Source organism: Sorex araneus, chromosome 2 (assembly GCF_027595985.1).
Source record: "Sorex araneus isolate mSorAra2 chromosome 2, mSorAra2.pri, whole genome shotgun sequence".
NCBI classification, from domain to species: Eukaryota; Metazoa; Chordata; class Mammalia; order Eulipotyphla; family Soricidae; genus Sorex; species Sorex araneus.
Genome location: NC_073303.1, coordinates 46,814,794 through 46,842,313, shown reverse-complemented (window position 1 = coordinate 46,842,313; position 27,520 = coordinate 46,814,794). Strand labels below are relative to the sequence as shown.

At 57.0% G+C, this 27,520-nt stretch overlaps 1 protein-coding gene across 1 annotated transcript in view; it reads left to right on the top strand.

The window, feature by feature from the left end:
- ROR2 (receptor tyrosine kinase like orphan receptor 2) overlaps window positions 1-27,520 on the top strand; it is a 156,668-nt gene that overhangs the window by 91,339 nt on the left and 37,809 nt on the right. The window contains exon 2 of the mRNA XM_055127512.1: window positions 20,717-20,794. Coding sequence (XP_054983487.1) covers window positions 20,717-20,794 — 78 coding nt within the window. The remainder of the gene's footprint in view (window positions 1-20,716; window positions 20,795-27,520) is intronic.

Below are 27,520 nucleotides of genomic sequence, written 5' to 3'. Positions count from 1 at the left end.
GGGGCAGTGTCTAAACATGGTCTTGGTTTGCTTTGCTCTTTTTAAAAATTAATGTGTTGTTTGGCGACTCCCCTCGTGGCCCTGCTCAGGGCTCCTCCTGCTCCCCCTGGGGTCGGGGTTGCTCCCGTGAGGCGGGGTGGGGGTGCTGCCTCCTGCTTGCAGGGCATGTGCACAGCCCTTTGAGCATCTCTCAGCCCCCCCTACTTTTGGCCACACTGACAGTGCTCAGGGGACCCTCCCAGGGACAGGACCTTTCCCACTGCACCTCCCGCTCCCCTCTGGGCCTTCGTTGCTTTTCGAGCTGCAGACGCAGCACTGCTGGACAGGCTGCGGCCGTGCCCGGCCAGCACCGCCTCCTCGTCTCTTCCTACCCCCGCGTGTCCTCGGGCAGGTCTCAGGAAATGGGACGGTCACAGTGTGAATGGATGGAGTCTCCGGGACCTCAGGGGGAGAATTGACTCACAAAACACACAGGCCTGTGTGTGCCCCGAGTGCGGTGGGGCTGCTGGTCCCTTGGTGGCCACGCTCCGCCACGCTCCATCGCGTCTGAGGAGTCGACTGTGGGTGGAGTCCGTGCCCAAGGGGCCAGGCGGTGACTGGACTCTAGAGTGAGGCTTCCGCGCTGGACCGCAGACCAGGCACACCGTGAGGGGGACAGCATGCATATGGCCAGCCCCGACACTAGAGCGAACATGTCCCACACACATGCAGACATACACACTTCAAGCACACACAGACACAGACTTGTGCACCTCAGACACACATGCACACCTCAGATACAAACCAACATACATGTACACCTCAAACACACATTTTTACCTCAAACACACAGAAACATACAGGTACCTCAAACACATGTATACCTCAAACATGCACACACACTTACACCTCAAACACAGACACACATACCTCAAATACATGTATACCTCAGACACATGGACATGCACACTGTATACATACAAAGACACATGCACATCTCAAATACACACAGACACATGCATACCCAAACATGCACACACGTACACCTCAGACACAGGGAGACAAATATGCATACCTCAGACACATTCAGGCACGTTAACACACCCTCACACATGCGCAATCACAACATTCACACAATCACACAGGCACGCACACACACATGCAGACACTCAAACACATGTAGACGCGCACAAGCCCCTGCACGCTCACCTGCACACACAGTCGCACACTCACTGACACATCAGTTCACAGGCACACGCTCACACCTTGCTTCTCCGCACACAGAGCTGAGGTGTCTCTCGGCAGGAGAGCAGTCGGCCGGGTCTTGGGCCTCTGTCGCGTTGGCATTGCCCCCACTGAATATCTCTGTCTTGCTGTGGTCTTTGGGGACCTGGCATACTACTACGCAGTGTCTGCCCCTAGGAGAGAGACATGCCGAGTAACTCAGACTCACCACTGGGCGCTGGGGGCTCCTGCTCTGCAGCTCTGACTTCCCGGGCCCAGCGGGGCTCCTTCCTGGAGGGCAAGGTCAAGGCCTCTGGCCTGGGCAGCTCCTTCTTGACCACACCTTCCTCGGGGGCCTGGGTGGGCTGGTGTGCGGGAACCCCTGCATGGTTCGAAGTGGTCGGGCAGCCTCTCCGGGGGCGAGCCAGGTGTGTGCGCCTGATGCCGCTGACGCCCTCGGGAGGCGGCCGCAGCCGCCCACAATGAGGCCTGTTTGCGGCGTACAAAAGCCCCTTTCTCGCTGGCCCGCTCCCCACGCCGCCTCCCTGGCTCCTCTCGCATGTGGCTCTGAGTGGCTCCACAGACGGCGAGCCCGCCGCCCCAGACGCGCCGCCCAGACAGTCTGGGTACTGTTGAAACAGCCGGGGTGAACAACGAGCCCTCCACGACCGGGCGTATGCCTAGGCCGGGACAAGTAAGGGCTCTGTGGGCGAGAGCTCAGGGTCTGTGCAGACGCGAGCAGCTGTGACTGGGGCCCGCGGGGGCTGGGTGCGGAGGTGCGCGGCTGTGTGTTTCGTCCCGTGCCCGGGGCTGGCCGGGGCATCGCGGGTTTGCGCCACCTGCCAGAATTTCCCTGGGGCCGAGCAGGCTTCCACGCTGGCTTGTGTCAGCCACGCTGGTTGGGCCCAACATTGACGCGTGGCAGGAGCATCCGCCCCTGTCCGGGCCCGGCAAGTAGCTTCAGGCGCCCCACGAAGCAGGTGGCGGGGGTGGGTTCTCCACAGGGCACAGGGAGCACGTGAGGAGGAGCCCCCCGGGCTGGAGCCGGCCCTCCCTGTGGCGCGTCCACGCTGGCCAGGGCGGGATGTCTCTGGAGCTCTGTCCGAGGAAGAGTTCCTGGTTCCCGGGAGGGACAGGCCCGGCTCGGGACCCTGCGTTCTCTCAGACACCACACCCTTATCTGAGCTCGCCTGTCCGGGGACCCTCTGCTCCAGCTCCCAAGGGAGGCAGCCACAGGGGCGACCCTGGCCCCTGGAGTGCAGGCACGGCTGGTGCCTGCCCAGAACTGACGTGGGTTTCGCGCTCACCCAGTTCCCGGGCCCTCCTGCCCCGGGACAGAGCCAGCGTGGCGGAGGAGCTGCAGGGGCCTTGCAAAGGCCAGCTCTCGGCTCCCTGCTGAGCTGCTGGTCTTCCTCCCAGAGGCCCGGAGAGGACGCCGAGTCACGGATTCCAGGGCACCCAGGAGGCGGCTGGGCCGTGGGGCTGGTGCGGGGGCCAGGGCGGGCCAGGCCTGACTGGGGTCTGGGGTGCTCCGGGGCCAGGGGCTGCAGGGTCAAGCTCAGGGGCCTGCAGGCACGGCCTTGGGCTGTTCTTGGGCCTTGGGGTCTTCTCCCCGCCGGCCCCTGCTTGAGCGTGCTGAGGTTGGTTTGGATCAGGCGCGCAGACCGCGACACAGGACGCTCTCCCCGCTAGGGGTCCGGGGCACGGGGGAGTCCCTGCAGGGCTGTGCAGGGACGCTGCAGGGCGGGCAGAGGGGACGGGGCACGGGAACCTTCCCCGGCGCTCTTGTGGGAAGAAATGAGACAGAGCGAGCAGACTGTGGAGCCTGCTGTGTGCGCCCCCTCCCCGGGCCCAGACCCCGGCCCAGACCCACATTCTGGGGTGGTGCCGGCTCCGTGGCACATGTGGCAGGCCCTGTGGGGAACTGAGGCCGGGATGGTATGGATAGCTTTGCTGAGTCCTCTGGGTTTTTGCTAGATGCGCTAGAATGCAGGTGCTAGAACACTGGTGCTAGAATGTTCTGGATGCTGATGCTAGAATGCTGGTAGGAGATCACTCTAGAACACAGGTACAAGAATGCTCTAGAATGCTGGTGCGAGAACACTGTAGAACCCTGGTGCTAGAATGCTCTAGAATGCTGCTCTGGCCCTTCCCACTCCATCACCCACCCAGCAGAGCTTGGTGCACTGGTCGGTGCAGGACCCCAGGGGCTGCGGGGGCCCTGGGGTGACTGCGCCTTGCTGCTCGCAGGTCGCTGCTTTGGAGAGGACCAGGAGGAAGCTCACCTGCAGGGCAGTGCTGGGCCCAGGTCTACACGAAAGGTGTGGACAGTGGGAGGTCTGTGCTGGGGCCCAGGCATCTGAGGATGGGGTGTGTGTGTGTGTGTGTGTGTGTGTGTGTGTGTGAGAGAGAGAGAGAGAGAGAGAGAGAGAGAGAGAGAACATTCACTTATCAGGAAATATGCTTATGATATGCTTATGTGCATTTTCTTTGTTTTTGACTTTGGGGCCGTACCCAGCAGTGCTCAGGGCTTACTCCTGGCTCTGTGCTTGGGGATCACTCCTGGCAGGGCTCGGCCGCCTCCTTGAGGTGCTGGGGCTGGAACCTGGCTCAGACACCTCAGAGCACGCGCCCGCCCCGCTCTCCTCCCCTCCGACCCTAGTGGCCTGTTTGTAATCAGGTGCCAGAGGTGCGAGCAGCTGGGTGCCAGCGTCGCCCTAGAGCTCTTCATCACGTGCAGCCAGGAAAGGCAGGGCTGTGAGCGAAGGCCGGGAGGGGTTGGTTGGCCCCAGGGTGCTCGGCAGTCAGGGCTGCCTGGTCCTCCTGGGGCGTCTCTCGAGCTCCTTTCTAGGACGCTGATATGAATGACACTGCGACCTCCTTGGCAGAGGGTCCAGGGTCCGAGTGCCCCATCCGCTTCCCGGGGAAGCCTGTGCATTTCCAGCCCTGATGTGCCCCTAGTCAACGTCGGGCAGAGCCTCGAGTAAAGCCAGCTGTGGGGAGCCGGTGGGGGCAGCCACCTGGCCTCACCACTGCCCACCTTCCTTCCTGGCATCTGAGAGCTGGACTGCAGGATGCTGGGGGCAGCCCGGGCCCCCAGGTTTCACTCACTCTTGGACCTCGGGTCAGTGACCCCGTGGAAGCGTCTGCGTCAGCACAGAGCAAACCACAGAGCAAACCACAGCTGTCCCTCCGACAGGCCTCGGGGAGCTGCCGCCGTGCCCCCCCCCCCCCGGTGCCCTGGTGAGCGGGGTGTTCCTGGGAAGCGGGCGGCACTACGGGCCTCCCGGGGGAGTGAGTGGGGCGGGAGTCTGACAGGAGACAAAAGGGTGGTTGGAAGAGGGCGTCTGGGGCAGGCCCCAACCCGGGACCCATCTGGGACCTCAGTCGTGTGTCCAGACTCAGGGGAGGGGTTAGTAGCTGGGGAGTGGGTGGGTGGGTGTCTGTCGGGGCGTCCGCGCCTGGGGTAGGGGTGAGTGGGGTATGCGGGGACCCGCCTAGGCCGTGCCCAGGCCTGACAGTGGAAGTGGCCCTGGGGCAGCTTGTGAGTTTGGTCTGAGACTCCGTGGGCGTCGGAGGGGATCTGGGTGGCAGGGCCGTCTGGTAGGTGGCAGGTATGGCCAAGTGTGTCAGCGTCAGTGTGAGTGCCCTGGAGAGGAAGTGACCCTTTGGGAGAAGGTGGCTTTAGGGCACTGCCCTCAGTGATTGCAACTCGCGGAAAGAAAGGGCAGAACAACTTTCCGGGCAGGGCAGCGGGTGGCTGCCTGTGAGAGGGGGCCTGATCGTGACTCTGTTGGGTAACGGCCAGGCACTGCGCCGATGAACTGATGAATTGAACAGACGCGTCTTCTTGCCGTCGCCAGAGATCAACTCGTGAGCTCTTTCTTCATTATTTAGGTCACACTCGGCGATGCTCAGGGTTACTCCTGGCTCTGTGCTCAGGAGTTTCTCCTGGCAGGCCTGAAGACCATGTGGGACCCACGTGAGGCGAACGCCCTCCCTGCAGTACTGTCGCTCCAGCCCTGGTGTGCTCCGCCCAGCCTGCCGTCCTTCTTCCCTGGAGCTGCATCGTGGCCGCTCTCAGGGCTGGGTTCGTGCCTCCTCAGAGCCCTGCTGGCAGCCATGGTTGGTGCCAGGGTCAGAGACCTCAGAACTGGGGACGGCCCAAGCTGCCCAGTGCCCAGCCCGAGAGGTCAGGCAGCCGTTTACTCCATGGGTGCTGGTCTCACCCGTGCGTCATTGTCTTTCACACAGGACACTTGGCTCCCTCATGTGTATACTGGGTCTTTCTGGTTTGTTCTGGCGCATTCTGTCATTTGTACCTGTTCCAGTGAGGGCTGCCTGAGGCTGAGGCCTGGGCACCCACCGGTCCAGCGACCGCGAAGAGACTGCAGTAGACTCGTTGGCTGTCCACATGTTGTAACGTGTCAGAATATTTACTTGTTTATTTGTTTGGGTTTGGGCCACACTGGCAGTGTTCAGGGCTCTGCTCAGAGATCACTCCTGGAGATGCTTGGGGGAATATATACAGTTCCAGGGACTAAACCAGGATTGGTCACACCCATGGCAAGCACCTGACCATTGTACTATCCCTGGGCCTCAGAAGTTACTTCCTAGGGCTGACTAATTTTCGGTTGTGTTGATCCATTCCTCCACTGATGGGTTTTGGATTATTTGCACCGGTTTGGCTTCTGTGTAGTGTGACTATAAATATTATTTCAAGATCCTGCTTTGGGTTCTTTTGGGGAGATGCCCAGAGTGGAGTTGTTGGTGCATAGTGACCTGTCGCGCCTTTCCTAGCAGTGGGAGGACGTCCTTAGAAAAGCGTTGTGTGGACGTCAGCGGTGTCACTTCACGACCCTCTGTGGTTTGACCTCCTGCGCCTGGAGGGCGCCTTGCAGGGCTCTCAGTGGTGGCTCCTTCCTGACGCTTGTCCTTGCCGGAGCCCGCACGCCTGTCCACGGCACCGTGGCACCCCCTGCAGGCACGGGGCCGCTCGCCCGTCCTGGGCCTCTCGTCTCTGCTCTGTGTCTCCTCTGTGTGCCAACACCTCCCTCTGCCCTCTGCCATCCTGCCAGCGGCCCCGAGAGGCAGCCCTGTGTGTCCTGGAACGGGCCGGCGTGCCTGGAGCAATGCCTAGCTGCTTCCTCGGCCGCCCCGGTGGCCGCAACCTCACGTTCCTTCCACCTCCACTCTCTTGGCTCTGCCACCTGCTCGGGGCTGGCCTCGATCTGTCACCCGCGGGCGGAAGGGGGGCCGTGTGGACCCCTCCCCTCACTCTCTCTTGCTGGGCCCTTCCGTTGAAACTTGTGAGGTCCCAGTGCACAGAGAAAGTGCTCCCTTGCCCCCAGCCCACCCCTGGCGCTGTGGTTCATGGTGACCCTGTGGAGGGCTCCGTCTGCATATGAACGGGCCTTGCCAGGGCTGCCAGCCGGCCCCAGGGCCTGGTGGTGAACCGGGCCAGGCAGATGAAGTGTCTCCATGCGCTGCTTGAGCCGGGAGATGCTTGCTGCCCCAGTGATGGCTGCAGGCCTTAACCCGGGAGGGGATGGGGGGGGGACGCATAGCCTGTCTGCCCAAGGACTCGCTCTGTCCCCTCTCATCCCAGGTTCCTGCTGGGTCTCCTGTGATCAAGCCAGGGTCTCGTGTGCAGAGCTCTTGGGGGTCGGGAAGGTGGGCAGAGCTGAGGTGTATGCCTCCCATGCGCTCACTAGTCCATCCTCCCAGGTGCTGCATGATCCCGTGGGCACCTCTAGGTGTGGCCCTGTTGGTCCCTGTCACTGGGGGTTTGAGCATCATTAGCTGAGCGTCACCGGCAGAGCTCTCCCACCCCCAAGCAGCATTGGGGGACCCCAAAAGCCCAGAACTGCTTCAGCCCATCAGTCAGGCTCTCTGGCTAGTGTGTGTGTTCTGTGCATTGTGAGAAGGCGGGCCAATCCCCCCACAGTGCTCCTGAGCCTGGCTGCTGCCCAGGCAAGGGGAACTTCCGTCCACGTGTTCCTGGACAGCTTCCCGTGGGCAAGTCCTCTAGTGAATGAGAGGCCCCACTGTGGCCAGTCTTACCGGGGAAGGTTGTTTGCAGAGACGAGAGTGGCCTGTACCAGATGGAGGAGTAGCCGGGCTCGAAGCAGCAGTGGACAGGGCCAGTTTCAGGGGTCTTGTGTGCGTGCCAGGGAAGCCTCCTCTGCGTTCTTAGCAAAGCGTGTGGCCCTCAGGCTCGGCGGGAGCGAGCACGGGGACCAAAGGGCGCGGGGCTCAGGCTCGGGCCGGGCTCAGGGTTTCTGTGCACACAGGGCTTCACAGAGTAAGTGGTGCAACCCGGGCACAGCAACACAGCACAGCGGTGCACCCTTTCCTTGCATGTGGCCAACTAGGTTCAACCCCCAGTACCCCGTATGGTCCCCTGAGCACCTCCAGGAGTGATTTGTGAGTGCAGGGCCACGAGGCAGCCCATAAATGGAGGAGAAATAATTTGGAAGGACAGTGAAAGATGTAAAGGGGAGCTTCGGGAGAGACCCGGGGGGCAGCCTCTGCGGGGGTGCGGAGGGTCTGCACTGCCTTCCCTGTGCCACCAGCTCTGAGCTTTGTCTTCGTGTCAGGTCACGTTTGCCTGAGTCCGACTGCTGAGGCAGCAAAGGACAGAGAGTGAGAAATGCAGTCACGGCACTGTGTGTGTGTGTGTGTGTGGGGGGTGCATGTGCACAAACATGCCCTGGACAGCCTGTGCGTGTGGACATGCTTGAGTGTTTTTGTGACAGTGAGAGGGAGTTTTCCAAGACCGTTGGGCAGCCAAGGCAAAGTGCTTTAAAATGCCCAGCTGAGTGCACACCGCAGCCTTCAGGGACAAAAAGGCACTGTGGCCACCGCCCGCGACATGGTTCCTGGTGGCCAGGGCAGGGCTTCTGGCTGTGAAAGTAAGAAGGCCTCAAAGAAAGTCTAAAACAACCGTAATTTATGAGTTTCAATTAGGTAAGACGATATATTGAAAATTTCTGTTTTTATAGGGGTTGAGGAATAAGTGTTTGCTGATATGACTGTCTCCTTGGAACTTTCAATGAATTCTTTAAAAGAAACTTAAAAAGAGACAAAACGTTCATGGATAAGAAAAACTTCTGGGTAATCATATGCATTTTTAATGATAGCAGCTGATGGAAGTGTATATTGCTTTATTATAGGCAATAACAGTGCTCTAATGTAATTAAAATACAAAAGTTTTTGTTGACATAGCAAAATTCTTGCTTTTTGGGTTAAAGAAATCACACATCATTCAAGTATACTGTATGAAGATGGTAGATGGAAGCTATTTGCAAAATGCAATATAAAAGCTCTCCACGTTTATAGAGCTAGAAGGGGGGTTAAGATGCAACTACACCTCTTTTCATGCAGTAGCTATGACATTAAAGCAGCCTTATTAGTCACAGGGTAGCTTCAGTCCCACCCCCACACTTTTTTTCTTGGTTTGCTAATTTTCTTTGAAAAGAACTCCACTGAGTTTCCTTAGTTTTCTCTTTATTATTATTATTATTATTATTATTATTATTATTATTATTATTATTAATGTCCCTGCACGGCAGAGCCTGGCAAGTTCCCCATGGCATATTTGATACACCAAAAACAGTAACAACAAGCCTCACAATGGAGACGTTACTGGCGCGTGCTCGAGCAAATCGATGAACAACAGGACAACAGTGCTACAGTGCTAGTTTTTTAATGTTTTTCCAGTTTGACTTTTTTTTCTTTCCCCTGCTGGTTTTGAGTTTAGTTAGTCTTTGGCTGACAACTTTAGATGTAAAATCAGGCTGTTGATCTGAGATCTTCCTTTCTAACCTATGTGCTTCTATGAATTTTCCTTTAAGTGTTGATTTAGCTGTCACTGTAAGCGCCCTGACACGCTCTTTCACCTGGAATTATTTTCAAACCTCCTTTGTGATTTCTCCTGTGGCTCATTAGTTTAATTTCCACATACCTATGAAAGCTCTCAAGGTTCATAGATTATTGGTTTCTAAAGTTACTCACTATCTGTTAGAGAAAACATCTGTGTGCTTTTATACCTTTAAATATATAGAAGCCTATTTTATGCCTTACTCCATGACCCACCCTGTGTAAATTTGAGATGATGGTATATTCTGTTGTTGTCACAGAAGGTTCTACTAATGTCAGTTCTGGTCAGTTTGTAGGGTGTTAAGAACCTTTGGTATTCTTGTTGGTCTGCCTCCTTCTTACGTCCACTATTGAAAGTGGGGTATAAAGGCAGCTGAGTTATCTAGTTGTATCTTAATGTTTGCCTATTTCTGCTTTGTGTCTGCCTGGACTTTGTGCTTAGATGTCTGTTCGTCTGTAAGAGGTTGATGGGCTGACACCCACCCTTACGTAATGCCCTGTGTGTCCCGAGAGCACACAGGAGTCAAGTCCACACCCTGGCACTGGTGGCCTCATCAGCTGGGTACAGCCCTGGGAGCCCCCGGTCCTCCCAGCTGTGCCTGGTTATCCCCAAGCACTGGGGCTCAGCTCCAGGTGTGAATCAGAAATCCACCGCCACATCCATCATTTCATCTTCCGTGACTCTTACTATTACTATGACTCTTACTATTTCAGGTAGAACAGTTGGCGGGTGCTTTTCTCATTGTTTATCTGGAAGTGGCCTAATTGTTCCTTCATTTTTGAAGAATATTTTAGCGTAATAGGGTAACTGGTTGACAGTCTTTGTTAAAGAGACATTGACATGTTGTTCTGGATGGTCATTGCATGGCATCACTGTGCTGTGACAACCCTTAGTCTTTGAATTGCTTCTCTTGGTGCTGTCAAGATTTAGTCTTCACTTTTTCATTTGCTTGCAGTATATCTGGTTGATATCCTTACAGAAGATATCAGAGGATATCTGGTTGATACCCTTACAGAGGATAACCTTAGATGTATTACTTAGAGCTTTAGATTTTCTTCAATGTGTAAATGTGTACATTGATAATTTGGTAAATTTTAAAATATCATTTCTTCTTCAAATATGTTTTCTGCTGCTTCTTCTGATACTCTGGATCATGTCTCATTGGTCTCAGTTCATATCATTATTATTGTTACTACCATCATGTCAGTTCTGGTTGGTTTGCAGGATATTAAAATTATTATTGTTATTGGACTGGAGCGATAGCACAGTGGGTAGGGCGTTTGCCTTTCACGTGACCGACCAGGTTCGATTCCTCCGTCCCTCTCAGAGAGCCTGGCAAGCTATCGAGAGTATACCACCCACATGGCAGAGATATGCCAGAAACAGTAACAAGTCTCACAATGGAGACGTTACTGGTGCCCACTTGAGCAAATCGATGAACAACAGAGGACAGTGCTACAGAGCTATTATTATTATTATTATTATTATTATTGCTATTATTATTGTCTTCTGCAGACTGGTTCATCTCTCTTGACCTGTCTTCCAGCTCACTGAATTTTTCTTCTGCCAGTCTCTATCTGTTGCTGAAGCCATCAATGTATTTCAGTTATTTTAGTAGAGTTTTTGTCTTACTCTTTAAATTTCTGGCTGCGGATGCTCTGCTGTGATAGCTGTGTCATTTGTCATTTGCCTTAGTTCTCTTGGCAGGCCTCCTAGGCTCTCTGATTCGTGATGATCTTGCCCCCTGTGGGGGTTTATTGGCTTAGGGCTCTTTTCTTCCTTCCTCTGTGTGTGTGTGTGTGTGTGTGTGAGAGAGAGAGAGAGAGAGAGAGAGAGAGAGAGAGAGACAGAGACAGAGACAGAGACAGAGACAGAGACAGAGACAAAGACAGACAGAGAACGAGAGAGTTTCATTTCCTTGCTTTCCTTTGTCACAAAGTGGTCTTTTAAAACAGTATTTTAACAACTCAAGGGCGGCAGTTTCCTCCACCCTTCAAAGTTTGTTGCTGCTGGGATGGTTTTGCTTGTGTTTATTTTGTTTTGATTCATTTCTGATACTTCTCTGGTTCCTGTGGTTCTGCAGGTCTTATCTTTCCTGAAATGTGTGGCTGCTGAGTTAGCTCCTCTTTGGGAAAGCCCTTTGGATTGCATTTTTAAGACCACGTATGCATTCAAAAAGCTTTATTTAAGCAGACAAAAAACTCCTTTCTATTTCATATGTATAACTTCATGAGTAGAGAGAAAATGTACATTGTGACACCATCTCCAGAATTCATTCTCTGCACATATTCCCCACTCTGTACCTGTAACACACCTGTCCGTCACCCCTACACCCATGGCACACACGTCCATCACCTCACATCTGTCTACAGACATGCTCATGACGTGCATATCCGTCACACACGTGTGTCCGTCGCCTCCACACCCACGACATGCTTATCAGGTCACACCCATCCGTCCGTCTAGTCTGGTTCTTACCTTGTGCGGATGCCGAGGTGACTTAGCCAAAGGCTCTTTGCATTCTTTCATATTTGGGGGGGGGGTCTGCTAAGTGGTGCCCAGGGTTACCCAGGGCCCCGCCTTGCCAGCCCTCAGCCCCGAGCACACAGGTCTGGCGTCTCCTTCTTGCGGTCTGACTCCGGCCCAGTGCTAGTGGCTGTGCCCGTGGCTGGGTAGCCGGTCGCTGGCCGGAGAGTCCCTTCCTTGCTGCCTTTCTGGCACCTTCTGCGGAGGGCTCTTTGTTCGCAGGATGGCTGACTGCACTACTCCTGCCCTGGGCCGGAGCCTGGGACCTTCCCTGCCAGGTCTGTGCAGAATCATCATTCCCGTGCCGTCCCGTGCCGTGCTCTTGAGCCGGAAGCGGCTCCCGTGGCTCTGTGCTCTGGATTCGATTGCAGGTGGGCCCTCGCGCACTGGTGATACCCCGGGACAGCCCCGTCCTGCTTCCCACGACTCTGCCCCCAGCGAGCTGAGTCAGCCTGAGCTCCCAGGGTGCTGAAGGCCCAGACGAGACCTTGACTGTGTGAGGGCCCCTTTAATGGGGCTGCAAGCGTCAGGCGGCCGGGTGGTCTGTGGTGCTGCTCTGCGCAGGGGCACACGCCTGCTGCCCACCGACACCCAGCCCGTCGCCTCTTGGTCCCGTGACTCCAGGTAGCTCACAGTCAGCCTCCCCGGCTCTGTGGCGCAGGCGAGTCCTCCCGGTTCTGAAACGGCTGTGTTGGTGGTTGTGCCCACGTCTGGGGGTTTTTGAGGGAAAGTAAATTCATCATCCTGCAGCGCGGTGCCCGCAAGGCTTCCTGAGCTGGCGTAGCAGGATCTGTCTGGGCCACCTGCGGGCGGCGGGGTGAGACCACGCCGGGTTCTGGGCAGTTTCTGGGTGGGGACAGCTTCTTCTGGCCCCGTGCGGTGGGACTCGGGCATTCCTGCTGCTAGTCCGAGAGTGTGCTGGGCGGCAGGGGGCCGGCCCAGTGCGTCCCGGGCTGTGGGCTCCCTCTGGCCAGACAGGTCCTCTGAGCACTGAGTTGTGATGTTCCTGGACGAGGAAGGATGCTCACAGTGTCCAGGTGCTGGCCGCGTCGCCGCTCTCAGGGCAGCTGTGGGGCGGCTCAGGATCCTGCTACACGCCTCAGGAGGCTCCCAGCACTCAGTGTCTGTCAGGCCCGGCGTGGGTGCCCGTGCGCCCCCGGAGTCAGAGTTGCAGGCTCGGGCGGGGGCTGCGGGCGAGGCTGAGCTCCTCGAGGCCTGGGGGCCACTATTCAGGGGCGCTGGGGTTCAGGGTCCCAGAGGAAGATGTACAGACCCAGGCCGGAGGGTGACCCAGGCCGGACAGTGACCCAGGCCGGACTGTGACCCAGGCTGGACGGTGACCCAGGCCGGACGGTGACCCAGGCCGGACTGTGACCCAGGCCGGACGGTGACCCAGGCCGGACGGTGACCCAGGTCGGACGGTGACCCAGGCCGGACGGTGACCCAGGTCGGACGGTGACCAAAGCTGGCGGGAGACTCGCCCACAGCGGAGGGGAGAGGTGGCCCTACAGGGAGAGGGTTCTGTCAGGCAGCCCGGGGTCCTGGGTGCGGTGGCTGATCCCTTGGGACTGGGTGTCCTTGGAAGAAGAGGGGACTGTGGACACAGACAGCATGGCCAGCTGTGTCCTGCCCAGGACAGAGGCCAGCGCAGCTCATTTGACCCGACCTTGCAGCCTGACTAGGCCCCAGCAGAGACCCCCACGGCTGCCCCGAGGCAGGTGTGTGAGCCTTGCCCGTGAGCAGGAAGTGCTGGTGGGCCACCGAGGCCAGGCAGGCCTGGACCCCGCGCTGCTGAGCCTGTGGGGCTGCCGTGCGGTCTCTCGGCCCCTGGGCTGCTGCAGCACCCTCAGCTGTCGCCCGGGAACAGCCCGCCGGCTGTCCTCCTGATATGGTCATCCCCCCTTTGCATGTAGGGGCCACACCCAGCAGTGCTCAGGGCTGTCTCGGCAGGGCTTGGAGGACTGCTGGGAGGACCCGGACGGGACCGGGTCAGCCACACAGCACGGCCTTAGCTCTGCACAGCTCCTCTGGCCTCTGTGTGCTTTGTCTGGTTTGGGGGCCACACCCAGTGGTGTTCCGGGCGTACTCCTGGCTCAGCACTAAGGGATCAATCCTGGCAGTGCTCGGGGCCCACCTGGGGTGCCAGGGATTAAACCCCGGCTGGCAGCGTGCAAGGCAAGGCCTGCCCTGCTGTCCTGTCACTGCTTTGGCTGCCTCTGTGTTTTTTATAGAGGAATTTCCTCCCTTGGAGTTCAGGGGAGACAGGGATCCACCCCATACTGAGACACTTGTGTTCAGGCCCTTCCTGTGAGCGATGGGCCAGGCAGCGAGGCTGGAGGTCACCTGGCATATCCTGTGCTTCCTTCCAGTTTTGCTGTAGTGACAAAGGGCACATTAGCAAAAGGCCTGGGGCTGTGTCCAGTGAGGAGCCGTGTGCGTGCGTCCGTCCATGCACGCGCGTGTGCGCGCGAGTGTGTGGAGGGGGGATGGGTGTGGGTATGTGGGGGGGTGGGGTGGGACCTGTGGGGGTGCCTGGTTCGGGGGTGGGGGCCTAGGGCTTGGCAGTGCAGGGACAGGTGTGGGATGAAAGACCCCAATTCAGCCTCCGAGCAGCTCTCCGCATCAGTCCCAACAGTGGGGTCTTTGTCGGGGTGCTGGTGTCTGTGACAGGAGGGAGAAAGTGCCTCCGGAAGAGGCGGTGTGCAGGGAGCCTGCTCCCTGGCGCCCTGCAGGGCTGGGTGGGGCCAGGTGCAGGCGAGGAGGACCCACAGGCTGCCTCTGGCCGCTCTGGCAGTGACCCGCTCCCTTCCAGGCCTTGGGACTCCTGAGCGCTCCTCGGAACTGCGTGTACTTTTCTCGCTGACAGTTAAGGCGCGGGGTGCCGTGGTTTAATGGGCGTGCTCCCAGAACGTTCTAGATCGTCTTTCCTAGTGACACCCTTTCCCTGGCCCGCTTCCCAGGCCCTCCGCTGTGCTCACTTCTCACTCCCCCCCGACTTGCATTTCCAGCACGGGCTGGTGGGTTGTTTCTGATGTGCCACCCCGAGCCAGGAGGTTGCTTTGAAACTTCGGACTCACATTTCTGCAGTCCAAGTGCTCGGGTGGCCAGGCTTCTGGGGAAGCCTCTGCTTGCTTTTCCTGAGGCTTTTGCCCTCCGCACACTCCCCCACTCGCCTCTCTCTTCCCCTCAGCCCTGTCTGCTGGTCTTCTGCATATCCTCAGAGTTTTCCCTAAAAATAACCAAATTGAAGAAAGCCAAGTTTTGGTGATGAAAATATTATTACTTGCTAATTAAAAGGAGATGGGATGGCTTTGAAGTTGTCCAGGTATGACCCCAAACTGCATCTAATTAAGTCACAAGTTAACCAATTCAAACCAGCAGGTAGAGAGCAAGAGAAAGAACAAGAGGAACAACATAAACCAGAAACAAAAAAGAATGTTTGCTTATTCCCACTCTGGAGAAGCCTGCGTTCTCTCTGGAACACCTTTCTCCTCTTCCTCTCCTCTCGCATCTTTCTAAGCAAGTTTCATTCAAAAAAACACTAGCTTGCTTCAACACCAATTGCAGACATCCACGGCCCCACCCAGAGAAGGGTGGGCCCCTCAGAAAAGGAGAAGCTACCAAAGAATCTGAGAGCTGTGAAGAGACCATCCGAAAGGAGGAAAGATGAGATCAGCAGTGAAGGCTTTCCGTGGCAACGCCCAGATTTACTTCTGTGTGCAAAACTAGAAAACGCCCTTGAGGAGAATTCTGTTTTTTCTTTATATTTGGGGTCACTCCTGGCGCTATCCCGGGGTTATTTCTGACTCTGCACTCAGAAATTAGCCCCGGCAGTGCTCAGGGGACCATGATGCAGTATTCAACCCAGGCCGGTCACATGCAAGGCAAACGGCCTACCTGCTGTGCTCTCACTCATCCCGGGAAGAGCTGTATTCAAGTTCCTTCTGAAAGGAAGTTTTCCTTACTTGTAAACGTGGGCTAGGCCTTAAGCAATGGGATATAATGTGTAGTTGTTTCTCAGAAAACTTTTTACTTTAGTTAAAAAAGTCTTACGTTTATACAAGAGTTGCGACGATGGCTGAGAGTTCTAATACGTCTCACTGTTTCCCTTAGTGTCCACACCAGATGTTCGTAGGGGCCACTTTTCACAGCAGATGTGCCAACGTTGATGTATTACTCTCAACTCAAACCTGCACTCTTCAGACCTTAGCAAACACACTTAATTTTTCTGTTCCAGGGCCCATGCAAGCCACATTACACTTAGTCTTTGCTCTGGGATTCAGAGTGTAATTTTGACACAAGTCAAACGATACCATTTTGATGAACCACGCTTAAGTTTTTGTTTCGTATTAAATGTTCTCTGTTTTTAGACATCCAAAGGGACTGTAGTCAGTCACCACGACTCGCTGATGCCTCCTTCCACGATTCTGCGTTGTCTGTCCAGTATCTGCTCTGACTGCTCACCGAGCCTGTGGAGACCAGCTAGTGTCACATGCTCCACTCTCTGTGAGACATTCGCTGAGCACCTCCAGTGTTGCCCTAGAATGAGGGTGCCGTGTGCTCTCAGCACTGGGGGCACAGCATTTTCTTGCTTTGCATCTCCCCCTCTTATCCACCAGTAAGTTTTTAAAATATCATTTTTTATAAAAGGAAAGGGAGACAAGTTGCGTATTTCAGAGAATGCAGTTTGCTGGGACTCAAAAGAAGAAAGCTTAGCAGGGGCTGGAGTGACAGCGCAGCGGGTAGAGCATTTGCCTTGCACGCAGCAGACCCAGTTTGATTCCTTACATCCCATACGGTCCCCCGAGCACTGCCAGGAATAATTCCTGAGTGCAGAGCCAGGAGTAACCTCTGAGCATTGCTGGCAATGTGACACAAAAACCAAAAGGCAAAAAAAAAATAAGGAAGTTCAGTACTGGGGCCAGAGAGCTAGTACAGGAGTAAACCTGCAGCCAGTTAGATCACAGCACCCACACCAGGGCTCCTTCAGGAGTAAGCCCTGAAGACCCTGGGTGTGTGCTGCCAGTATACACGGACACATGCAGTTGCACGCATGAGCAGACTTGGGTACACATGCAGAGACACATGCAAACGCACATGTGTGCACTGGCACAGAACAGCACATGTGTGCTGATGCACACAGCGGGCGAGATGGGAGGCGTGAAGATCCCGCTGGCCTGCAGTGCTGGGCTCACCATTGAGGCACAGGTGGCTCTGTGGGCGGCGCCGGGCGCCTGTGACCAGGGCCTAGCCGCCTCTCTGACCAGCGGTGCCACGCAGGAGTTTGGCTGCAGAGGAGGGCAGAGGTGGCGCGTCCAGCTCCGGGCCACGAAGGAACAGGTGAGAGAGGGCGGCGGCTCGGCCAGTCCCAGGCCTGCGTCCTCTGCGGGGCCGCTCGGCTCCCTGTGGCCGCTCCTCGCTGCTCCCGCACGTCCCGGGCCGCCTTCTGTGTGGAAGTGCTGCTCCGTGTTGGGGTCCGCTTGCGTGGGCGCCTCCCTGCTCCTGCCCGTTGTCCGGGCGTCGTCAGCGTCAGCGTTAGTGTCCTTCCGGGCTCCGGTGTCTGGGTCTTGCATCCATCTCCATCCATTGTTAGGGCGAAAGTGGGTTTTCCTGAGCTGGTGGGTTCTTGAGAATTCTAGGAAGGATTCGCTTGCAGGTGTATTTGCGTTAGAGACGGGTCGTTGCCTGGAGCCGCCCTGGGTGGCAGGCACGCTGCAGGCGGTGGGCCAGCGTGGACGCCGTCTTGTCAGGCATTAACGGAGTTGAGGTTAAGAAGTCACAGCTTCCCGCCAGTTCCAGTAGCTGTGCCCGTGCTCTCCGCAGCCGTCCAGACCGCGCCCGTGCCTGAGCGTGGCGTCACGCATGCCGCCTCCCCGCCGCTCCAGTCTGCCTGACTGCCAGCCCGTCGCGCACGCCTGCTCGCCCGCTCAGGTTCCTGTTCTGTTGCTCTCTCCAGTGTCCGCTCTCCTGCTCCGAGTCCTTGTCTGGGCCTCTCTCAGGCCCCTCAGGGCTTCCCTGACAGCTCCGAGTGCCCCAGTGGGCGAGAGTCCTGTGCTCAGTACCTGTCACGGGGCCTGAACCTGCTGCCAGTTCCGGCCCCGAGCCAGGTCTGCACGCGGCATGTCCCCGGGCGCACGAGCCTGTCTGCCCCCGCTGTCCCTCCGGACGCGAGCCAGTGCGCAAGGCCAGAGACGGGCCGAGGGGCTTCTCTGTCTGCTGTCATCTCCCACCCCAGCCATCCCATGATCTATTTTGGTCAGCGAAGTTCACCTGGCGCTCCGCCCTGGCCGCTGCTCTCCTCTCCCCTTCTGCCCTCCCCCCCATGTTTTGACTGTGACTTGAGCATACATTTTTTTCTTTCAAAAGCTCTAATAATAAAACATATATTTGGTCACAAGAAAATGTCCAAGATAGATTTTCTGATTTGTCATCAGAAAGTAACTTTATGATCGCCAGGAATCGGGGAGGTGGGGATCTAGAGGTTGAGGTGTTCTCTGGGGTAGGGGAGTGAAAAATGTGTCAGAGGGACGTGTTGGAGAACCTGGAATATAGTCGCACAAGCCCTGTGAATATACCCTGAACCATGACATTTGGTACACTTTGAGACTTGCTCACGATAGGGATGTGGATAAGCCAGGAAAACAGTGAACTTACCTGTGTCAAAATCCAGTTAACCAATATGCACATTCTGAGGTGCATCTGTTCCTTCGTTTCGTTGGGTTGGTTCAGTTTTGGGGCCACACCCGGTGGTGCTCAGGGCTTGCTCCTGGCTCTGTGATCATTCTTGGCAGGGCTCAAGGGGACGGCATGGAATGCTGGGGAATGGATCCAGGCTGGCTGCGTGAAAGCAAGCCCCTTCCCCTGCTGTATTTATTATCTCTGTGACACTTTTGTTTTATCTTGTCTTTGTGTGTCTCTGGACTTCATTGTTAATTTTCTAGGACAAGGAGGATTCCCACAGGAGTTGAGAGGAAGAAGGGAACATTTTTGTCTCTTTCTGCAGCATCATATTTTGCTGATATGTTTTAGGAGACAGACTGCACTGTCTTGGTTGACGATAACAGTTCACTGCTTCAGCTTTACATAAAGATGACACGTTTGAATTTGCTAACGGAAGTGATGCCTTTAGCTCTCAATTAAAGCTTTCCAACCACCAGTTCGTGCACGGTGCCTCCCACAGGCGGAGAAAGAGTTAAAAACGCTGGTCTTGGCTGAAATCCAAGGTCTGCTGCCCTGGCTGTAACTTCTGGTCCAGGGCCTGGGGTACAGAGTAGATGCTGGTCGTGGGTGTGGAAAGGTCCTTATTGCAAAGGACACGTTTGTCCGTGTGGACATGCAGAGGAGCTGCACACAGCCTCAGCCTGAGGAGCCTGCTTCCTCCGCCCAGAACTTGTGTCAGCTGAATGGGCTACTTGAAACTTTGTTCCTTTTTTCTCATACATAAATAGCCATGACTTTCCTCAAGTACCCAAACGAAAAGTTTCCTAGCACCCCCAAACCAGCCTCTCACAATTGTACCAAAGATCACACACCCTGTTCCCAGAAAATCCCAGCATTGCTGACATCAGCCGGCTCTGCCCGCCGGATGGAGGGCTGCCTGCCAGGAGCGACCCGACGCCTGCAGGTCACTTCTGGCTGTCCTGCTGGGAGTTTCCCGGCTCTGCCCCCCACTCTGCAGCCCGCAGGACTTAGCTGTGCTTCCAAACTGAGCACTGTTTGGGAGAGCCGGGAAACCTCCACACAGGGGAAGCGGGCTGATGGCTGCTTATTTTTCTTTAGCATGTGTGTTTATTTGACCGTTTCACACCATTTGTCAGTTGCTCAGCAGTTAATAATTTCCCTGCTCCTTTCAGATGTATGTACACAGCGCGAGTGTCTGATTTCCCGGGTGCCCCTCTGTTTAAACAGTGCTGAGTGATGTTAGATGGGATGTGCCGGTGTCCAAGCTTCAGCCCAGACTGAAGCCCGAGTCTTCAGCACACACAGCCACCGACGCCTGCTTCTGCTCTGCTCTGCAGCGGTGGGACTGACTCTGCCGGGACCCCGAACTCTCCCGGGAACCACTTGATCCTGGGACGGTTTCCCTCCCGGGGGGGGGGGGGGGCGGCGTTTAGAGACAGGCCATGTGGGCTCTGTGGCTGGGGCGGGTTCTCAGAGCTCCTGTCGTGTGGGTGGAGGCCTGCCCCTTCTTTCCCTCAGTCACACCGGCAATTCCGCTGCCTGTGCCCTGCTAGCGGATGTGCTTCGAGGCCAGGCACCTGCCGCGTCCGGAGGCGTTGTCAGGGCCTTCTGACCCCCACCAGGGCCCAGACCAAGGTCCTCCATGGAAACCTGCGGGCAGGGGCTGTGTGGTCCGGGCTGCCGCCGCTTCCCGGGCTCCCGGGTATAGGTTGTGTCTCCGGGGCTGCCTCCCCGAGTGTTCAGTGCCCAGCACCAGGGGCCAGTTCTTGTTCTTGGTTGTGGGCGGGAATGGATGGGCGGCTTCTTTGGGTGGTCTCCGAGGGATGAAGCTGCCGATGCGAAGACCGGAAGCTTCTGTCCTTGGGGTCCGCAGGGAGCTCCTGGGGCAGACCTGAGTATCCGGGCTTCTCTCCCTGGGGCTCTGAGGACCTGTGTTGGCAGAAGAAACTGCTTAAGGAATCGCCATCTTACTCCATCCTCCTAACGCTGCTAAATGCCTGCAGATGTTTTATTTCCAGAGCTTTCATGTCTCCCTTTTTCTTTGTTTTGGTTTGGGGGCTACACTCAGGGGTCTGACTCTGCACTCAGGCGTTGCTTCTGCTCCAAGGACCCTCTGCAGTGCCAGGGTTGGCACCAGGGTTGGCCACGGGCGAGGCAGGCGCCCTCCCCGCTGCTCTCCCCGGCCCTTCTCTGGTACTCTCTGGTGAGCTCCAGGCTTCCTCATGCACACAGTTGCTTCGTCTGCCTGCCCTGACCACGAGGCCGTGCTGCAGTGCACGCCCGATGCCCCCGCGTGCCTCCGGCTCCCTGTGGCTAGTGTGGAGTGCTCGGGAGCACCGTTGTCCTTGTGGGAGAAGCAAACCTGTGCAGACACGACCCGAGATGCCACCTCTCTCGTCTCACCGAGACATTCTCTCTTCCCAGGAGACATGGAGGCTCCTGATCCCAGCGACCCTCTGGGACAGCCCGAGGGACATGACGGCCCTGTTCCGACTCTGAAAGGTGAGCTGAGGGGCACGGGGGGAGGGCCGGGGGAGGGAGGCCTCGCTGGAGCCATGCAGGTTGGACCTGCTGGTGCTCGTGTCTGGGCTCAGTGCTGCCCTGTGTCACGCCTGACCCCATACACGTGGAGGCTGGTCTGTGGCGGGGGGGAGGGGTGCTGAGTGGACCCCCGGGGGCTCCGGGGGCTGGCTCCTTTGTCTCCTGCCGACAAACCCCTCACCTTCCGGGCTTCCCTGTCCAGTGTTAGGGGCTCTGCACCCTACACAGCGGTGCCCGCCCCGCCCCGCCCCGGTGATCTCTGAGGGGCAAAAGTGGTAATCCGTGCTTCCCGCAGGAGGTGTGGGCCATGGAGGGGGCTTCTGTTTGTTTTTTGTTTTGGGGCCATACCTGGTGGTGCTCAGGGATGACTCCTAGCGGGGCTCAGGGAACTGTACAGGATGCTGGGGATCGAACCCAGGCCAGCCATGTGCAAGGCACGCAGCCTCCCTACCTGCTGTCTCTCCAGCCCCGTTAGGGTCCCGAGTCATGGCCCACGCGTGCAGTCCCCGGCTGCTCCTCCGTCCCGTGCTGAGTGCGCCCAAAACAGGCTCTGGGTTTCTGCCAACAGAGGTGACTCGATTAGGGAACCTGAGTCAGGAGGGAAATGGGCTCAGTGACTATAAAATGGGGGAGTGGGGAGTGGCCCAGGAGGAGGTTGAGGGTGGGGGAGTGTGAAGAAAGGGAAGGGGCATCTTCTCTGGCACAGCTGCAGGACTGAGACTGAGAGCACCCAAGAGAAACGGGGAGAAGCGTGTGCGGGCTCTAGACATGGCCTGTGCAGAGGCACTGCGGCCGGGAGGGCTCAGCGCCTGCGTCAGCTGCAAGATGGGGGTCCTGGGCTCAGTCCCTCAGCCCTCTTGGCTCCCTTTCCAGCACACGGAACTCTGTGTGTCTGAAGGCCACAGTGCAGCTGGAACTCGTGCTTACCCGGAGCCCCCGGCGAGGGTGGGCAGTGTGTGCAGACCCCTCTGGCAGCTGGAGAAAGTCCTGTCCCCTCTGGAGTGCGGAGAAGGGCCCTGGCCCCGGAGTCAGGTGCTGCCACGGGAAAGGGGCTCCTCTCCCTCCAGGCACCCCAGGCCTGGGCCAGGGGCTCCTGAGAGCAGCGTGCCCGCCGCCGGGGCTGGCTCTGGGAGCTGAGGTTGCGGCTGCGTCTGGAGCAGCAGTGGCTGTGGCCGGCGTCTGCCAGCCGAGGGCAGAGTGGGCAGGGCTGAGTGCCGGCGCTTTTGCCTCCGTCCAGACAGGAGTCTGGTGGGCATTGCGTCCACTTTTAGTCTTTAAGCAACTTTCACACCTGGAGGATCAGTTTCCAGCGTCCGTTCCCTTGTGCAGTTGGAATTCTGTTGTTCAGATTTCAGTCTGTGCTGACTGGAGCGACAGCACAGCGGTTGGGCATTTGCCTTGCACGCAGTCGACCCGGGTTCGATTCCTCTGTCCCTCTCAGAGAGCCTGGCAGGCTACCGAGAGTTTCCCACCAGCATGGCAGAGCCTGGCAAGCTCCCCGTGGTGCATTCGATATGCCAAAAACAGTAACAAGTCTCACAATGGAGACGTTAGTGGTGCCCGCTCGAGCAAATCGATGAACAACGGCACGACAGTGACAGTGACAGTGACAGTGGCTTTGCCAGAGGAACTCTGGGTAGGTAATGGGAAGGCTGCAGTGAGCACTTTAGACTTGCTGATGTCCAAGTTAACAAGCCGTGTGTGTGTGTGTGTGTGTGTGTGTGTGTGTGTGTGTGTGTGTGTGTGTTGGCGTGTCAGGTGGTCACGTGCGGCACTTTTGCACATGTGTGCATGTGCTTTCATGTTCACATGCATGTGCACCCATGTGATTGTCTATCTGTGGGTGTGTGTGTATGTGGTGTGTGTGTGCGTACATGACCCTCTGCTCTCTGTCAAGGAAGTAGAGTCCGTGCACGTTCCCCTGGCCCCTGGCGTGGCACTCGGGAGCAGTCAGTGGGCTGCGTGTTGCCAGAAGACAGTCCTGGACGAAGTGGGAGCCTGCGCTGTGGACAGGGCACTGCCCGCACGGGGGTGGGACAAGGCTTGGCACATGGCAGCCACACGTGCCACTTCCGTGTTGAGCCACGGAGACCTCATCAGCTCCTGGCTTAGGTCCTGCTTGTGTCCCTGGGCACAGATCTTTATCCGTGACCTGGTTCTCTGCTCCCGCCATGTGGTTTCACTGCCTGGAGGCGGGGTGGGGCGGGGGCTCTCCTGCCCCAGCAGCGGGGGAGAGGCCTGCCTGTGTCGCCTGGGCCCCCTCGCACATGTGGTTCCAGGAGCTTCCGGGCTGCCGTCGTGTCCGAGGAGGGGCCCTGCAGCTCCGCCTCGCTCCTTCCCGAGTGCACGGTCCGGCCAGAGCAGGGGCCGGGGCCCGGCCCCGGTGGTGGCGCCCGTTGCTTCCACTCTGGCTCAGGCCAGCAGGGGCTGAGTCAGCTGAGAGCCAGTCCTGGGCGGAGTGGGTTTATTTTGTGTGTTTTCTTCATTGTGTGTGTGGGGTTTTTGGGGCGGGCCACCCCAGGCAGTGCTTAGGGCTTCCTCTGCTCTGGCCTCACTCCTGGCGGGGTCCAGGAGACCGTGTGCAGGTGCTGGGGGTCAAACCCGGCTGTGTGCGGGGCGAGCACCTTGCCTGCTGCCCCAGCCCTGTGCTTTGCACAGTGGGATGCAGCCCAGAGAGGCTGAACGGGGCCCTAGTGACACCCAGCCTCTGCAGGACTCTGCCTGCTTGTGCTCATGGCGGCCCCCAGAGAGTTACGGTGGTGAATGTGGCCGAACCAACAAACCTTCCAAATAAAGTGCTCACGAGAGCTCAGTGCAGCAGTAGGAGAATATGAGTGTGTAGAGATGCCCCTGCAGGCGACGGGGAGATGGCCAGGACAGGACCCGGACGGGCATGCGCCAGCTGACTCAGGGCGGCACTGGGTGCTGCAGGGGTCCTTCAGGTCTGCCACCTGGTCCCCAGCCGTGCAGGGGTGGTGGCCACATGGCCTGTGTCCATTGGCTCCACGTGGAGGCGCAGCAGCGAGAAGTGGCCGCAGCGCCAGGCGTCCGCCGGGCCTGACGCCCGTCGCCGCAGGGGAGGATCCCCCGAGGCGGGGACCAGGGATGGGAATCTCAGAGATTGCCACCTCCGAGGCTTTGCTTTCTCTCGGGACCTAGCGCCCGGTCCCCTTGTCAGGAGGAGGGAGGGTTGGGCTGGGGCCAGGCCTGGGGTGGGAGGATCGAGGGGGTTGAGCGTCTTCCGTCCTGATCCTCGCCCAGGAAGTTTCCTCTGCGGCAGACGCTGTTCCGATTCACTCCGAGGAGTGCAGGGCTGCGTGTGGAGCCAGGAGGGTGTCTCAGCTGGTCTGGGAGACTCAGGCACTCCTGCCCCGGGGGCCTGGGGTGGGCGTCAGTCATCGGCGAGGGGGGCGGAGGCTGGTCGTCCCGGCTTGCGGCGGCACAGGCTTTCCCTGAGAAGACTGTCTCGGAATCACCCCCGGATGCAGAAGTCACTTGGCCAGGTGACAGTGCGGGGATGCCGGCGCTGCGAGAGGACGGGAGCGCCTGGCGGTGCCCGCACGAGGCCCCGGGGGCCCGGAGCAGTCCCACAGGGCCCTGGTGCCGCCGGGGGAAGGAGCCTTTCAGAAACGAGAATTGCGTCCTGTGAGGCCGGAGTGAAAGGGAGCTCGCTGCCACGGGGCCGAGGGCCTCTGAGCACCACCACATGGGGCCCCGGAGCACAGCCAGGTGTGACTCAACTCCCCTCACTCTGCCCCAAAGAAGGCCAAAAAGAGAACTGTCCCCTACAGATTGAGAAGCTGGTGATGGGCAGGGTGAGGCGAGTATTCATCCGGAGACGGCGGGCCTAGGGGAGATGAGCCGGGGAAGTGGGGGTCTCCTCAGAGTGGGGCGCGGTACTCCGAAAGGCCCGGCAGCTGCGCCACATCCCACAGCCAGGATTTAATGTCCCCACGGTAAGATACTGCAATTTTCACAAATTTCCTTTCACGGAAGTATTTTTTGATATTCCCATTAACTATTTAGTTGTAACAAACTGTATGAAATAAATTATTTGGGGTCCTGCTTTGGGGGCAGGCTTGGGAAGTGATGGGGAAGTGAGTTCAGTGGTGGGAGGAAGCTCACACTGGCGGTGGGGTTGGTGTTGGAACACTGAAAGTCTGTAACAGACGCACCATAAGCCATTTTATAAACCGTGGGGTTTAATAAGTGGGGAAAAAGAGAAAGCTCAGCGTATGCCTGGTAGTGTAGACGAGAGAGAGAGAGAGAGAGAGAGAGAGAGAGAGAGAGAGAGAGAGAGAGAGAGAGAGAGAGAGAGAGAGAGTCAGCATATGCCAACTAGTGTAGACGAGAGTCAGCGTATGCCTTGGTAGTGTAGATGAGAGAGAGAGAGTCAGCATATGCCCACTAGTGTAGACGAGAGAGAGTCAGCGTATGCCTGGTAGTGTAGACGAGAGAGGTGGCAGGAGATGCTGGGAAAGAATTTACAGAATCGGGCCAGGGAGACAGTACAGTGGGTCGGGACTCGCCTTGCACGCGGCTGACCTGGGTTCCGTTCCATCCCACATGGTCCCTTGAGCCCACCAGGAGTGATCCCCGAGCACCACGTGTGCCTCCCCCCAAAAAGAAATGATTTTTTCAAGGATTTTGCAGAATCAGGGAGAGATCAGAATCATCTAGAAGAACAGCACTGACGTCCAGGGCGGGGAGAGGACACTTAGCTCACAGCTTCTTCGGAAGGCCAGCGCCCGAGGGGAAACGTGAACCTTCTCCCGAGGGGAGAGGCCGGGTCCCCACAGGGGGGTGAGAAGGACAGGACAGCCTGTGACTGCACACCGCACACAGGACTGTCCCTCCGCCACGTTCCTCCTCAGCAGGGAGGAGCGGGCAGTTACGGACCAGGCCTGGCGGGCTCGCTCCCCCGGTGCCTTGCCCAGCGAGTCCCCGGGCTCAGGATGGCGCAGCTGAACCTGACGGGGGCACGTGTGGCGCCAGCAACGTTGCAAGGAAAGACCTTGGTCGACAGGTTGGCAAATATCAATGAAATACTAAAACTCTTTACAAGTAAGTACCACAGCGGGGGGTGGGGGTGGAAGGGACACTGAGCCCGCGTAGTCAGGGAGAAGCCACAACTCAGAGCGGTGGCGAAGGGAGGTGTGTGCCTGTATTTCGGGGTGCTCATGTTTGCTAGTCTGTGGGAGAGTCTGCCAAGTTAGGTCTGATTCTAAAAAATAGTTAAACTATTTTTAATATGTTCCAAGTACATCAAGGGGAAAATGGAATATGGAAGAAATGTGGTAGCAGAAAATAGAAAAGGAGTATTAAGAAAATATATGGACATTTTAAAAAAGACCACTAGTTTTAAGAAAAAACAGATTAAGATGTATGCATTCATAAATTAACATGTCTAACTTTTTACAGGATTCATGGTTGCTGCCTAATCCAAAGCCATTCACAATGTTGAAAATAATAGGGCAGGATATGTCCCCCCGAGTGTCCTGAGATAACTGTGCTAATGTCAGGTCAGACGGTCTCTTAGAGGGCCCAGAGAGTCTAGTCAGGCACTTGCCCGGCGTGTGCCCTGCCTGGGTTCCACCCCTGGCACCTCCGAAGGCCTCAGGAGCCCTGCCAGGAGTGATCACTAAGTGCTGAGCAGGAAGCCAGGAGTAAGCTCTGAGCTGTGCCAGGTGTGACCCCAAAACGCACCCACTGTCCCCAAAAGAGGCCTCTTAAGGGCTGGAGTGGTAGTGCAGGGCGTAGGGCAGTTGATCTACACACAGGGTGTGCATTTCCTGTTGTACCCCAAGCCCACAGGAGTGACCCCTCAGGGCCGAGCCCGGAGTGAGTAAACCCCCAGCACAAACAGCTGTGCCCTGCTGGGCTGTCTTTATGCTGTGATATAATATCTCTGAATTCAGTGTTTGCCGTTGTTAAAGTGAAACAAGATAGTTTTTATTGAATGAAACTTAGTAAAAAGATGAGACGGGGAAAGGGAGAGGGAGTCTGTGTTCAGGAGACGATACGGGCTTCTCCGGGGTGGGAAAGCAAAGAGACATAGACACCAGCAAGCAAGGTGTGTTTTCAGAGGGCACAGGCTTGAGGAATACGCAGATCAGCGTTTCCGAGCCTTTCCCTGGCTGTGGCCCCACTCCAACCCTGTCAGCTTCCTATGAGACCCTGTCCTACCAGTTGACCCCCTTGTCCTGTGCTGTGACTCCTCAATCAGAAATTGATTTTGAGGGGCTGGAGCAATAATACAGAGGGTAGGGCGTTTGCCTTGCATGCGGCCGACCCGGGTTCGATTCCCAGCATCCCCTATGGTCCTCTGAGCACCGCCAGGGGTGATTCCTGAGTGCAGAGCCAGGAGTAACCCCTGAGCATCGCCGGGTGTGACCCAAAAAGCAAAAAAAAAAAAAAAGAAATTGATTTTGATTTTGATAAACCTTAACTGGGTGCCACTAACAACAAACCTTTTTTTATAGCAACGTATCGACTCAACAGATTTACTAATAGCAGTTTGGCAAATGTAGAATCAAGTTTTACATCTCATTGAGAGCAGTCAACAAATGTATTAAATATTTGTGCGACAGAATTTTCAAGCTTAACCTAATTGGCATAAAAATGCCTGTTCTGAGCAAAACCATATTTCAGTGAGCAAATGTGGAACATTGACAAGAATTGACTGTC